This window comes from Charadrius vociferus, unplaced genomic scaffold (genome assembly GCF_000708025.1).
Source record: "Charadrius vociferus isolate BGI_N301 unplaced genomic scaffold, ASM70802v2 scaffold214, whole genome shotgun sequence".
Taxonomy (NCBI): domain Eukaryota; kingdom Metazoa; phylum Chordata; class Aves; order Charadriiformes; family Charadriidae; genus Charadrius; species Charadrius vociferus.
The window spans coordinates 1,084,376-1,099,936 of record NW_009647955.1 but is presented as its reverse complement, the minus strand read 5'-3'; the positions used below and the strand labels follow the sequence as shown (position 1 = coordinate 1,099,936).

Sequence of the window (15,561 nt, the reverse complement as noted above, 5' to 3'; positions counted from 1 at the left end):
AGAGTAGAGCACATGAAAACATACAAAAAGCAGAAATCAAGAGAGGACAATACTGTATTGGGCTAATGAGCATTTGGACTCAGTTTTCCTTAAGTTCAACTACGTTTTATTAACTTCTGTTTTATTTTAGAAATCTCAAAGGCTCTCTGGGCATTAATTTAACTGTATTTGAAGTCTTTTCCAAAATGTCCATTGGATTAAACACAGCCAGTGTTCACTCTTTCTGATTGTACAGATGAAGCTTGCTTTCCTTCATCATTGACACTTGAGCTGTTTTTTTCCTTGTTGAAAGGTGGCTGGAATTATTACTGCTTTATGGAGATGGAGCTATTGGCAGTATGTCTGCATCATAAATGGGGAAAAAAAAAAAAAGTTCCGGAGTAAAAACACCAAAGTATAGTAAAAGATAGATTAATCCTTTAACTTCGGTGGTCTACTTGTGGGTATATGCGATGTGCAGATCTTCATGTCACATCTCTGAATTTGAAGAAGAGAATTAAAACTTCTGGGGAAAAAAAAATTGACAATGCATCTATTGGAACCATCTGTTAATCATCAGCATCAGTTACTGATGCAAGCCTGTGTTGGAGCTGAAGCGTTATCTTGAAAGAGGTTTGGTGGTTGGTTTTTTTAACTTTCCGCGTTTTCTCTTTAACAGCGCAGTACACACTATCCCTCAATCACTTCAGTGTGGGGGAAGTATCAGAGTTATAGAAGTGTAATTTTGTCAACTTGAGTTCTATATTACCTCTTTGTAAATTTTCTTCACAGATCTTGCCATCTGAGAAGCATCACTGTTGGCTACTGCAGTAAAGAGTTGGTTTGGTCAAAGTGAAAATCAAGCGTTCCCACTTCTCTGGAATGCCTCAGTGGATGTTATAATGTCATTTATATGACAAAATCATCTTTTTAGCCACTGGAATGGCTAAATTAAATAAACCGGGGGGGAGGCACCTTGATGAAGCACCAACTGAAGGCTGTACTGTTGCCTGCAGATTGTTCTGATGAAAGCTGTATAAATGCATTCATATCTAATTGAAAAGGAAGTTGTTTTTTTTAAATACAGATGAAAACAGAGTTTTCTTAGAAACTTAGAGAAGAAGATGATACGAGTTTAGTTGCATGTAGGTTTGCATAGCATATATACCGAATTGGTGCATTGTTTCATTTCAGATGGCTAGAAAACTTACCTGCATTTTGTGATGTTTGTTTTCAACTTTCCCAGGTTTGAATAATTTCTGAGAAATACATCCTTTTGTATATCTATTACAGACCTGCAACAGGTTCTTCGCTGCATGCTTCTGGCCAGGCTTTTGTGCAGGCCTCTGTTCTGCCCGGTGTCCAGCTCCGCTCCTGTGTTAATGATGATAAACCTTAAATGTTGCTCGACTCCACTCCTGGTCCACCATAACCAGAATATTTGCACCATACATAGATACTATTTTTTTTCTTCCCCACCCCTTGCTGTCATTTCTGGTTTTCAATTGCCAATACTATTTCATTTGAATGGAGCCATGTCTGCATTAGACATGAGCAGACATTGGTGACGGTGTTGTTCAGTTGGTGCTCGTCCCTCAAGTTCATCTGCTGTGCCTCTTGGCAGCACTCAGCCTCAGCCTCCTGACAGTGTGAGGCCTCCTGGAAGTTCTAGTTCTTTAGCGAGACTTGCTTAGGCAACCAGGAGGCACTTCAGAGAAGAACATTGCGGAGAAGGAGGCTGTGTTGCACATGAGATAGTTGCAGTCAATTCCTGGCACGGGAATAGCTCAGATCCTTCTTGTTGAGAGAGGAAGAGACAGGATTTACACCCATGCTTAGTCTACACCAAAATATGTCAATTCCTTGCATTTTTCTCTGCAGGTTTTCTGTCTTCTGTGTTTTCCCCTCTCTGCTACACACACCCCTTCGCCCCCTTCAGAAATGACTGCAAATTGTGCAATTAGATATCTGCATTCCTCCTTTATTAACTCATTCATGGATGAAAGGAAACTTCTGTTAAGCTTTTCTTTTTTTATCTGTCACTGCACTCCCAAAGCAACTTGTGGAAATCATTCTGTATCAAATGATTAATTCATGTCCAATAGTTTAGAAAGTCATAAATATTTAGAATCTTTTGAAATATGACTGGGAAGACTTAATGAGGAATTTAAAAGATATATTTGACATTGTTCTTTAATTCTCTGACATTTCATTTTTCAAGGAGTTGTAAAGTCCTTAAATATTTAGACTAAAAAGTGTATGTTAGTGATGCTTCAGATGCTTCCATTTTTAGTCTCAATCACAAGACCAGTGTGATGATTTATTTTCAGTATTCTGTTTATTTACTTATTGATGCTACCTTATATACATATACAGGGTTTCATATTAAATATTGCTGAAATATAAAGAGAAATAGCAATAGTCCTCTAACCTTCAAAAGTGCAACTTACAGAATTGGAGCAAAGGTATTTGGATGTGATTCTAACTGGACTGTGATCTAAGCAACTTAAGTGCAATATGCTTCAAGATATGGAAATCAAAATTTTTAATTTGTCTTGTGGTGGTGTTGCATGCCTCTTGGGGGTGGGATTAAAGTGGATTATTGAACAGTCAATGTGCCTAACGATGTTCCTCAACTTGCAGTAGCCCAATAAGGCTATTGTAGGCAAAGCCTACTAAGAATTACAGCATCTGCAGATGTTACAGTTGTAATTCACTTCAGAAAAAAACCACCAACAAAACAGTTTAGGTTCCTTACAGATTCCTAATAATGCTGCTGTAAGAAATGTTTTGTGGTGAAAAGGAAATTCAATTTCAGGGTTCTCTCCAAACTATGGAGAACCTCCCATGGTCAAGATCATGGATTGGAAGGAAAACTGTCCACCTTCTATGTCTAGCTGATCTGGGTGCGTTTGTTCATATTAATCCATATTGACGTGGGCATCTTGGGTTTTTATTTTGCCAATTTTTGCACTGGAGGCTTAAGAAAAACTTCCTTTCCTCTCCTTTGGAAGTAATTGAAGAATCCAAAACTTTCTTTGATTTTGCAGAAATTCTAGGGCACATAACGAGCTTTTATATAGAGAATATAACGTTTAGATGTGTATGAATACGTCACTTATATTTAATTATATGCAGGAGAGGAACATCCCCAGGAATGAGATCAAAGATGAGGCTAGGGCTTAAGTAATTGGGCAAGAGTTCAGCAGCTCCTTTTTGTTCTCTATGGTTCCACTTTCCATGAAGATCAAAATCCTTAGCTGCACAGGGTGTTTGTTTCTTGTGGAGGTTTTGAGAGCAACCATTTGGTGAGTAAAACTAATAAAATTCTAGCTATTATGTTTTGTTGAGAATCTCTCATTGCTGTCTTGGTGCATCTTTATTTTTCTTTACGGTTTTGTTTATGACTTCTGAAACAAACCAAACTGGATCTTGGAGGAAGTCCTTCGTCTGCAGCCCATATATCACAACAGTAGGACTTACCATGGTGTAGGGTGGAAACAAAGCTGTAGCTGACTAATGTCTTGAAGTCCTATAGAAAAAACTTTTAGGCTTTTTTGGCTTCTTGATTCATTTAGTTTCCCGGTAACAGAACAAAGTTGAAGCTAGTTGTGATGTTGGTTTTTTGTATATGGGTCTGGGTTCACTGACGTCTGTGTTTTGGTGGCTTATGTAGGAGCAGTTGAGCAATATTCAGATGAAAATGAAGGAAATAATCAGACCGTTCTTTTGTTGTCATTTTGCTGTTGTAGTAAAATGTAATTGCAAAAGCAAACTGCTTGAGTAAAACCAGTGTTAGGAAAAAAGGAAGGAACCAGTGCATTAAAGATAATTTGTTTTTTTAAAAATAGACGTTGCCTATCTTTCTAAGATACACAGCCCAGTTTAGAGACATGCTTTGGTCTTTAACATAGGAATGTTTAGATGAAATTACTGGGCTGTGTTATGGGAAGGTCAGACTAGAGGACTATGGTATGTTGCTTCTGGCCTAAAAATATATTTAATATACTCCAGGTTTAGACTATGACTTTTAAGACGGTGGGGGGAAATCGTGTCTGGAGATGAAACTTCTGCTCATGAAATCTCCAGATGTTATCTTAGTATTTCATGTGATGTTATCTTCTGTGTTTAACTTGTAGTAATGACAGATGTCCGTATTAGGACTAAGAGTAGCCAGTTGCTGAGTGTGACTTCTGCTAAGCCATTTATCTTTCTTTAGTACTGTTTTTAAGTTTTCTGACACTCTTAGTTACTTCTCTCCCTCTCCCACCAGAGGTTTCTACTCAGTAACCTCATTGATTGACCCATCAGCAATGGCTGAGGGGTGGACTCGGTTTGGGAACCTGCATGGGGCTTGGTAGCAGTGAAGTGGAAGCTTTCCTCGGTCAGGAGCAGGATGTGCCCCTCCGTTGTGCTGAATGTCAAGTCAGCAGCTCGTGTAGCTGTGCCCTTAGTGAAGGGTGAAAGCCTTGGGCCAGGGGGAGGAGAACGTGGTCATGTTTTAAACATATTCCCCAAGTGGATTACCAGTTGGAAGTAATGCCACGGGAGCGCGATTGCAGCCTGTAACTGCTTATGAGGGCTTTTTAATTTTTCTTTTGATTACTTGCCAGAGTTGTTTTGCGTTTTATGGATTTTATGAAGTGTGGGTTAGGGTTTATATGGTCTAACCTTTGGCAACAGCATGTAGGACTTCGTAAAGCGTCTCAGCAATAAAGTGAGCAAGCAAATATCACTGCTTAAGCATTGATGCCAACAATGCTCTTGTGTACTGAAGTCCTGTTCCTCTGATAGGCATTTTTACAAGACTCTCTTGCTTCCTCTACCCACTTGTGGTTCTGCCTTCTAGTTCTCTATTACATGGGAAGACAATTCTTGAAGACTGTGGGTTCCAGAAGATTGTGTTACTGGGAAGAGTGGTGGACCCCTTAAGTAGCTTTAACTCTCAAAGTAGATTTACAGAACGCCCCCATGAAAATATTTGACCGTTTTATGGATAGAATTGAGATAGAAGTGTTTAAAATAATGGCCACAAGTAGTGTAAATCTGGCTAAGAATTCCAAAATCAATTAGTGTACATTAATCCTGATTTTATAATAAAAACTGTGTTGGACTTCTGAGCCTTCAGACACAAAGATGTTTCCAAGTTAATGAGTCTATAAAATCCAGCTTTCTGAAGAGGAATTTAATGATTAATGCTTCAAAGTGGATAATCACATCTTTGCCAGAAGATGTTTTTGTCTTCTTTGGCTCACAATCTGCCCGATTAACATTTGCTGAAGTAAAGCAAACACAAAGGTGTTAAGAGTCTTTGTGCAAAAGCTGAAGTCTTCTGTGCAGCTGAATGCTTGGGCTCATTTATTATAGGATTTGTGACTCCTGGTCTCTACATCAGCTCATTTTGGGGAAAAAAAACCCCAACATTGTCAGCATCCAAGCTGTCACTTGAGCAAGAGACTGACAGGTAGTTTTAAATGTGTCATTTAGTTTACAGTCTTCACTTCTACTGCTTGCTTGCAGAACAGAATCGTTCCGTTTCCCGGCTCTTCCCCCTTTCTTAACATTTGTCATCCCAGCTGCATCTCAGAGGCAGCAGTTTCCAGCAACTTTGTGTTTGTTCCTCTCTTTTTTCATGTGTGGGTGTTTGTTTTTTTTTTTTCTTGCTTCTGTTTGGAGGGGGTTTTTTTGTAAGGTGGTGGTGGTAGATGGTACTGTTTCCCTTTGCAGATGTTTTAGGAAAACTCATAAGGAAACAAACTGTTGGAAGCAAGGGTGAGGTAGGAGATCTGGGTACTTGTTGCCATTACTACTGAGGGGTTGAGTACCCTCTGAAACCTGGGTGCCTTTCGGTCCCTTCAGGTTCCTTCAGCAATTCTGGAGGAGGAGTGGAGCCTGTGTGGTGGTGCTGCCTGTCAGCGATGAACTGGAGCAGGAGAGAGAAGTGTGAAGAGGAGTTTAGGACTGGTTATCAGAGGAGGCTATGGGAAAGTGCTGAAATGGGAAGAGATCATAGCTAGAGTAGAAATTAACTGATTTTATGTGTAGAGTATAACTGAAGTGTGTGTGTGCTTATGTGAGCATGTCCCCAGTCACAATGAAAGAAGAGAATGAACTAGACTATAGCTTAAGCTCTTTTTTACTTCTATTTTCTATGATTCAGGTATTTATGTAAATAAAACCAATGCTGGAGCATACTCTATAATGGTTTTTCTACCTCTTGAGTTGTTGAGTGCTTTGATAGACATTTAATGAATCCTACATGATGCTCTAATTCCTGTGTGCAACGGGTACTGCTGACACCCTCTAACCTCCATCTTTCGGTATGGCAAATGTAAGAAGGCAGGCTACAACTAAGGTGTTCTTGGCTCTTCCTTTGTATGTTTCATTCTGAAATCAGTTTATAGTCAAAGTAAATGGCCTGCAAGACTGCTTTTAGGTTTGTGAATGTGACAGTTAAAAAGCTAGTCTGGGCTGTAAGACAGGGTGAGATGGAGTGGATAACCAGATGATGTGCACTTTGAAAACAGATGTAATTAAACCACTTGCAATTTGTAATTTCCCATTTTTCTTTTACATGAGTATGTACTTGGCAACTACAGTCCTGCATCACTCTTGTGTTCATGGTGTCATGAGATCGGGTAAATTTAACAGATTAGCTGTGATGGATGTGCTTGCAGTGCCTATGAGTTCAGAATGCAGACTTGTCTGATGCAGAGATGCTTATTTTACAAATAATTTTGCATTTGCTGCATTAGAAATGCTGAAATTGGCAGTGTACGATATTATGAAGTGGTTTGTGTGTCACCAAAATTAATGGAGTGATAAATATGACTACAAAGACAGGAGGGAAGTGAATATATCCACACCTGTGAGTTCTGCCCTACTTCAGAAATACTCAACATTCACAAGACTGTGTGCATTAACAACATCACAAAACTGTCTGCATTAGCAACACGTGCTTCTTGATGTAGGAAATTAAGGGTTCCCTTTCATCTACCCCAGTGCTGGGCTAGAAGTTCTGTTGCTGTAAGAACCAACAGGACACTGGTTCCCAGCTGGCGAAGGGTGGAGCATATACTCCCATTTCAAATCTCTTAAAGGCAGCAACATCACAGCATGATATTGTAAGGAGGCAACAGCAGACATTGCTGGTGGAGTGATTGGCAGTGTGAGTTGTATCAGCATTTCCTCACACACTTTGATTTACAGCAGTAGGTGGGGGTGAGGAGGAGTCAGCAGAAGCGGTGGTTGTGAAAGGGAGTTTGGGATGCACCAACCATGAAGGTTGATTGCATACTGGAATTAGGGTTTGTGTCTGCTGATGGGAGGTTTAGTACTGTATGTCTCATGGAGAGTAAACCTCTGCTAGTGCCAAGTCTGTCACAACAGCACAATTTGTAGACATAAAGATCTCGGTCTCAGTAGATATGCCATCCTGATGGGTAATCTTTTAAAGGCAGAAAATATGTGCTAAAAAGGAAGACCTTAGTAGTGGGAACTGTGTGTGGTATCTGCAGTGATAGGGAAGTTAATTCATTTGTGCACTTCCCTGTTCTCCTCAGTCCATTTGTTCCGCCCCTCTGGTTGCATTTTGAGAAACACAAAGCATACGGTGTGGAAGGACAGCTTTAAATTTTACAGTATGAGCAGAGTGAAGTCTCAATATTTTAAGAACAACAATAATAAACAACATTCTTCTTTTGCCTTTCTTTAGGACTCCTGAGCAGTGTCCGAGCGTGGTTTCTTTGCTGTCAGAGAGCTACAATCCCCATGTGCGTTATGGGGCTGCCATGGCTTTGGGTATCTGCTGTGCGGGCACTGGAAACAAGGTGAGGACCAGAACCATCTGTTGCCAAGACTGTTTCTGCTTTCTCCTGCCACAGAGGCATTTGTGCGGAAACATCACACACGCACAGATCAGATTTCTTGCACACATACGCTGCTGGCCAGCTGGAGCAGAGCAGTACTTCTTTAAATTCTTCAGCTGTCCTGGGCATAGAGATTCTTTTCCTCCTTGTACAGAATAGATAAAGTAGAAGAATGTTTTTATACATTATTGCCAGATTCTTGGAATTTTGTCTTCAAACTTTTCTTAGAGTTTTCTTACTGTCAAGTCGCCACTGAACTTTAAATGTATGTTCAGCATTCCTAAAGCAATACTCCTTCTCCCTTGGAGTTGATCTTTTACAGATTGCTTTAGGGGGAGCAAGGGGCAACCAGTGACAGGAAAACAGCAGGTGTCTTGTATAGCTTCTAGCTCCTTTCTTCTTTCCTGTGAAACACAATTCGTAGAAGATCCATGTAGTAAAGGCCAAGTGCAATGAAATTTAATGAAATTTACTGTAGTTTCAGGTGTGTAATTCACAGCCAGTAAATTTTACTCTCACTTTCTAAGTGTCAGTGAAGGATAATTCTCACCGATGCTATCAGGGACCTTTTAGTGTAGAAGGATTCCCACTTCTGCTGTGGGAAGTGAGCGCTCTTTGGGACAAGCAGCAAGTAAACGTGGGGATAAGCTTCCTCTACTTCACCCACATGTGTATATAATCTGTACTGATACTGAATCACAGTTTCAAAACAGATGCACAGACAGTGTATGTGGAAGTAATATTTCATCCTCCGAGTCTTCGATAAATCTCACACTTACCTGTATCATCCCTTCCTCAGCTAGTATTAAACACTTGGTCTGTGGCTCTTGCAAGTGAGGGCTTCCCAGCACGTCAGTTGTGTTGTGAAATGAATGGAACGCTGCCATGCACTGCCTGCCATCTTTAGCATCTAAAGCATGCAGACTTGAAAGCAAACTGAAAGTCCTATTTTTATCCAGGTTGCTTTATTCTCAAGTGGAAGGTGGAATCAAGGAGCTAATTATTTTTAACCTGCTGCATCTGACAAGTTGATTTAAGTGGAAATGCTTTTCGTTGCTCAAAGAAGTCTGTTTTATTTCCAGATACACCGTGTGATAGAGACCTAAACTATCTGATTATATGCAGACATATCTTCCAGAGCTTATATTAATAGGTTTTGAAGGCCCAAATATATTCAGCTTTCAAGATCAGAAGGTTCAGCTTTTTATCATAGTGGATGTTCCATACATGGTATTGAATGCATGCCAAAGAATGAGTGAGTCACCTTCAGGTGGAGAAGCACAGCCTCCAAAATAGCTCAATTGACAAAAGTGGTCTACGTGAAGGCATGATATGATTCTAGAACTGGTTCGTAAAAATAGTCTTTTTATGAAATCAGCTTGTTTTTAAAAGCCTCACCCTGACAGAAGTAACACCAAGAGGAGTCTGTGTTGCAAGACTCGTGCACTCTGCTGCGTTTGCTCATGTCCTCCATTTCAGTATGGACAGCAGAGAGTTCCATGCAAGAGATTGCCAAGTGATTCTGTCTGACTTCTGCAATCAGAAGATCACATAATCGATTAAAAGAGCTCAATTGAGCTTCTTAGGGTGGATGTCTAACTGTTATCTCTCCTGTTCCAAAGGGTGTCTAACAGGTTGCTTCACATGCTATTTCAGAATGCTTTTAGAAATCCCCTGCATTGCCGTAGACCAAATTTATCTGTGCAACCCACAGCTGTAGAAACTGCTGTCTAAGGTTCTCATGGTTTGGGCCGGACTGGCCACTGAGGCAAAACAATAGATGTTCTCCCCTACCTCGCTCTCCAAAGAGACGGTGGGGAGAGAGAGAGAAACAGACTTACGAGTTTAGAAGGAACTAAACTACTTTAATGAAATATTAATAATAAAAAGGCAATAATGAAATATATACAAAAACCTACCAAGCTCCCAGGATGACAATCGTGTCACTGGCAGGCACGGGGAAAGTCCCAGACTTGACTGGATTCCAGATCTGGATTCAGGGATGCAGGGATGGGGATTAAGGGCAGATGGACAGACAGGGTCCTCCTCGGACGTCGGCCATTGAAGAAAGAGGGCTGACACTTCGATCCCTCAGCTTTTATACCGAGCATGAGGCAGATGGGATGGAATACTCTGTTGGTCAGTTTTGGGTCACCTGTCCTGTCTGCTCCTCCCTGCAGGTGAGACCTCTCTATGCTTTTCCGCTTCCCACCCTCCAATGGGGCAAATAACAAAGTTAGCTGCCCCTGAGTTATCGCAATAAGTATAAGCAAGAGCCACTCTGCATACCGTCCTTTGGCAGCAATGATAAACATAGGTCTTATCACTCTGAGAGCGAAGAGTTTCTGCACAATATGCTGTTAATTTCAGTAGTTAGAAGAGGCCTAGCTAAAAAGTAAGATTATTGAATGGAAAATTGGTTCTGTTTTCTGTCAAACCAGGACAAAGGTTTATTCCACTTAGATCTGAAGAGGTCGGTGAAGGCTGGCTGAGCCCAGTAACGACTTGCTGCTGTTGAAATGGGTAGCCTTGGTCCCTCCCGACACCTTTTGCTTTATCTCACGTCCAGCTCCCTAGTGAGCTGATTCAGACACAAACTCACAGAAAACTGACCCAGATAACAACAACAAAAAAGGGAAGAGTTCTCTGTTGAATGATCGAGCTGGAAAAGCTCATTGAGAGATGAGACAAGGGCTGCAGCTAGCACAGGGAAAGGGGAGAGACTGGATAGCTGAGGGAAATTGAGGAAGGAGGGGGATCTCGTTTTGGCAGGAGTGAGTTTAGGTGAGCTCAGTTTTCCTGTGTAATGTGCTGAGGACCTGGTGTGGTTAGAAATTAATTTGCGTCTGTGATAATTCTGTGTATGCTTAAGTCATACCTAGGCTTTCAAAGTGGCAGAACTGTAGATGGAAATTAAAAAATGTGCCTAAAGGAATGACTGAGTCTGAGGTGCCTGCAAGTGGCACATGCTTGTCTTGGGTACATCTAAGCAGCATTTTTTACAATGAACCCTCTTACAGCTTTTCATAATCAATGACTGCATTGAAAGGAGTGCTTTCAATGATCGTCACGGATCATGTTCCTGTTGCACTTAGCTGGGAAGTTAATTTCAAGAAGCAATAGAGTATTTTGAAATGTTTTCAAAACCTCGGTTTACTATGTGGGTGTTCAGAGGCAGTCTCACTTGATGTAGTTTTGAAATGAGTGCTTTCATGTGATGCTGAATGTTGCAGGTTCTAACAATAAAACGTAAAGCCAAGAGTTTGGGACCTGGATTGTTTTACCATCTTGTTTTATAACCTCCAACATGTTGTTTGACATCTCTGGTTCATTTGTTCCTTACGCAGAAAATTAAAGTAATGCTGATGTGTTTTCTTGGAAAGAATGGTAAATAAAGTGTATGAATAATTCATGTGTACTATTTAAGACATGTCAGTAGTTCTAATGCGCTGAATGCATCTGGTGCTTACAACAGCTGATGTTTATTTGTTGCCATGTTTCTGCAGGTAGATCTTGTTCCATCCATCACTTGTTTTTTGTGTTTGGTTTTTTTTGTTGGTTTTTTTTTTTTGTCCTGATTGAGAATCCACAGATACGCAGATTTCTGATTCATTTACCAAGAACAGGCAAAATACATTAAAAAGTATATCTGACAGCATGAATCTGATAACCTTCCATTAGAGTCCTGAATCCTGGGTTACTAAAAATAATACTGTTAACTTTGTGACTGCTTATTTTTTCCCTTTTTTTTTTTAGGAAGCAATTAATTTGCTTGAGCCAATGACAAATGATCCCGTGAATTATGTACGTCAAGGAGCTCTGATTGCATCTGCCCTTATCATGATCCAGCAGACTGAGATTACCTGCCCAAAGGTAAAGTGGCATACCTTACATACCAGCTTGTTAGGTGGAAGAATGGTCTTGGATGCCAAATCTTTACTGGTTGGCACTGGACGTAAGCATTGGCATGAGAGCGTACGTGCCTTGTAAAGAGCCAGAGCTGAACGCACAGCAGGAAGCTCCTGCATGGATGAGAGCGTGCACTTTGGAATGGGGGAGCGATGCACGCTGATCGAAACATGCCTCATAGATCAGTGTTTTAACTCTAGGTGTTACAAGAATAAATATTCTTTCTTAAAAGGTCTAAAAGCATCTTGTAATGACGTGAAAGTGACTGTCTTCCACTAACACGTACTGAGGCCTGTACGCTCATGATTTATGTGAACACCATTATTTAGTAAAGAAGTTGGGTTTTATGATAGTAAACTTAGTTTTGGATGTGGTGACTGTGCAGGGAAGTCCTGTTACAGCTATGTTTCTCTACTAGCTAGTCTTACACCTTTCAGGTGAAATAGTTTCTGCTGTCAGAAATGGCTTAGTGGTTTTATAGCAAATACATTATTTATTTTTTTTAAGGGAGTTTTACTTTCTGCTCAGAAGGCAAAAAGGATTGCGTACGCTGTGTTTAGCTTTTAAAAACAGATTGCCCTGCGAATATATGACAGATGATGATATGCAAACATTTGTACAGACTAAAAGTCTGCATTAATAGAAGGTCTGAGGTTCCACATTTCATCTGTGCTGGTAAGCGCTGAGGCAGAGCAGTAGCTGGTACTTTGCTACTCATCTGTCATATATGGGTTACTTTTATCGATGTCATTTTAGAAGTTGAACTGTGATAAAAACAGCCACTTTTTTACTGCATTTGGATGGGGAGAAAGAAAAAAAAAAAACCTCTTTGTCCAGTGGAAAATTTTACTTGGGAAAGTCAGTGAAGGAAATCTACAAATACAGGTGTTTGGGTATTTCCAAGTCATGGAACATGAAGATTTGCTGGCAGACAGTTTGTTCCTTTGAATTATTTAAAAAAAAAAAAAAAAAAAAAAAGGAAAAACCCAGTTAGTTTTCAGGGAGCAAGTGAGCAGAATCTGGGAGTGTTGTTTATATTAAAATTTTAGTGCAACTGAATAAGCCAGTGAAGAACACTAGAGTTCTGTCGCATCCCCTGATCTTGCAAGATATGAAGTCTGTAATGTGAAGTTGAATTATCTTTCTGTGGAAAGAAACTGCTTGTTTTCATTGTTTCTTCCTTGGTCGGGTGCTTGGAATGCCAGCCCTCAGTATAGGAGATCAGGTTTAATCATTCTTCACTCCTCTAATGTTGGGCAAATTGTGTAGCGGTCCTGTGCCTCAGTTTTCCCACCTGAAAGAAATAAGGATGATACTTTCTTCTATGAAATGACTATATGAGAATAAATTAATTTTAGTTTTCAAAGCTCCATAATCTTCTTGGGGTGGGAACTGCAGACTGCTCTGACTCAGTCAGACAACCGAGACTGTTGTGGATTACTTGCCGAGTCTGTCTTTCGGAGTTTCAGTCCTGTTGAGATGATTGGTGAAAGAATCTGTGTGTCCTACAGAAAAAGTGCAAACAGGAAAGCAGCTAGCAAAAATACAGATTATTTGAGGTGTGTAGCAAGTCAGATCTTTTTCCTAAAACAGGCCTGGTAACCTTGACTTCAGAGGTATGTGTAATACCTAGGCTTGTTAAATCGGTGATGAAATGTATAGTTTAAAAACGGGGAGAGGATCTGAAAAAGCTTGATACCAAAGCCCTCTGAGCCAAAATTTGTGTGGTGTTACATAATATAGATACAGAAGGCATTTCGTCACCCAGTCATAGAAGCACTGTCGATATTAAAAAACAAACAAGAAATCCCTCAAAACCCAACATATTATGAACTAATGAGGCACCCCTGAAATAGTCTGCTAATTTAGGAACTAAATACAGAATATATTGATTTTACTTGTTTCAACGCCCCAAAACTTAGCTAGAACTGTCATAGTTTCTTGCTTAAAAGTAAAAGGAATATTTTGAGGAATATAGTGCTGATTAAGCTATTTATTATCCATGGGAACCTTTTTTTGGAGCTCTTTGCCAGTCTAAAGAAAAATTATTTTACCCTGATGTGACAGGGTGGAGTTCAGAAAATAGCCATTTTTGGATTACAGTGACATATTTTGATCTGATTAGATTCTGAAATGGCATGCTGGTGCACTGTGTGCCAAAGTGTCTAACCTGATGTGTTTGCATTGCTGGATAAGCAGCTAGTGAGAGGAGCATGATGGCTTTCATACCCCACAAGCTGCATTTGCGTGATTTGATTTAAGAATCAAAGTATTTCAGTTTAAAAGAAACCATTTCTGTTGTGAGAAGACATAGATCTATGCCTTTGAATCACCTTTGCTGTCTTCTTTCCTTTGGATTCATCTTCCTTTTTGTTGTGCTCACTCTTTATTTAAACAAATAATTTAAAGAGTTTAAATTTAAAGAAAGAGTTTAAATAAAGAATTGTCATGATATGGAGGTCCCTTGAACTTGCAAGTTGCTTAAGTGCCAAAAGGGGTAGCAAGTCTTGTGTAAAGCTGATTTGGCCTCTTTTGGAGTTGAAACAATTCCTCCATGTGCAGCCAGCATGATTTTTCCTGACCTCTGCTGATATATTTAAGAACCATATTAGTGCAGGATATAGAACAATAACAAGTTTATTTTGTGAAATGGAATCCTAAATTATAGATGTGATGAGATCATTGTAACAGAAATCAATGACAACTTCATTATGCATTTGTGACCTGCAGGGCAATTAAGACAGCAATTCTGGAGACAAACTACATGTCTAACATCTTGAATTGAATTTACTTTTTCCTGTTTTTGTGTTAGGATAGTCATCTTGGAAAATGAGAAGATAATAAGCAAGGTCAAGGCTTTTCCTTCATTCTTCTTCAATCATCTTAGCCTATTATCTTTAACATGTTGTGAAGAAACCAGGACCAGATTGCTCTTCCCCCCTGCCCTAATTAGATTAAACGCTTGGTCTTGGTAGGATGCAAGACTGATTTTTGCAATATTCTAGTAGCACCTTTGCACAGCTGGTTACTGTTAGATGCTTCTGCATCCTGTATGTTCTTTCAAGAGAGCATGCGTATGAAGAATAACTTCAGCTTTTGAAGAAAAACTGTTTGCATGCTCTGTCTAAAAACCTGGTTTATTAAAAACAGATTCCTAAATACTCTTGTTCTTAAGAAGTTGCATTTGCAAAAAGCATCGTGCACATGACCTGCCACTGTTTTCCTTAGTTAACTGTTTATTAAATCTTAATCTTAACAATCTCATGGGCTTCGTGTGCACGAATGTTGACTGGTGAAGGGAGAAGTGGTAAACAACCTTATAAACGATAAATGACAGCCCCTCGGGTTTGTGGTTGGAAATGGTGCTGTACCATTCTCATGTCTTAAAGCCTGTGTTGTTTCCTCAGTGTTTCCAAGGTTGCGCGTTTGGCTTCGTCTGAGATCAGTGGCATGTAATTTTGGCCAGCACTAATTATCAGAATAGGTGTGTGTGTGTGTATTGTTAGTAAAGATGACATGAGTCACTCCCTACGTTTTAGTGTTCCTTCTGGAAGTCACCCAAATATATTTCTTGATAGCATTTCCAAATGCTATAAAATTTTTAAAGTGCTTGAAGATTTCAACGGAGAAACAGAGCTTGTGGGTTTCATATCATATTAAATAAACCTATTCAGTAGTCTGGGATGTGCTTGTTGCTGTGGTTTGAAGAAAAAATAGTAACAGATTAAAGGGCCTTACTAGACAAACTCTGGCAGATTTAGCTTCAACAGCTTAAGAAATTAAGCTGTCTGTTGACATCTTGCTC

General features: G+C 39.8%; 1 protein-coding gene across 1 annotated transcript in view; it reads left to right on the top strand.

Annotated features, from left to right (window-relative positions):
* Positions 1 to 15,561, top strand: part of PSMD1 (proteasome (prosome, macropain) 26S subunit, non-ATPase, 1) — a 76,079-nt gene that overhangs the window by 41,923 nt on the left and 18,595 nt on the right. The window contains exons 17-18 of the mRNA XM_009883405.1: positions 7,694 to 7,808; positions 11,604 to 11,720. Coding sequence (XP_009881707.1) covers positions 7,694 to 7,808; positions 11,604 to 11,720 — 232 coding nt within the window. The remainder of the gene's footprint in view (positions 1 to 7,693; positions 7,809 to 11,603; positions 11,721 to 15,561) is intronic.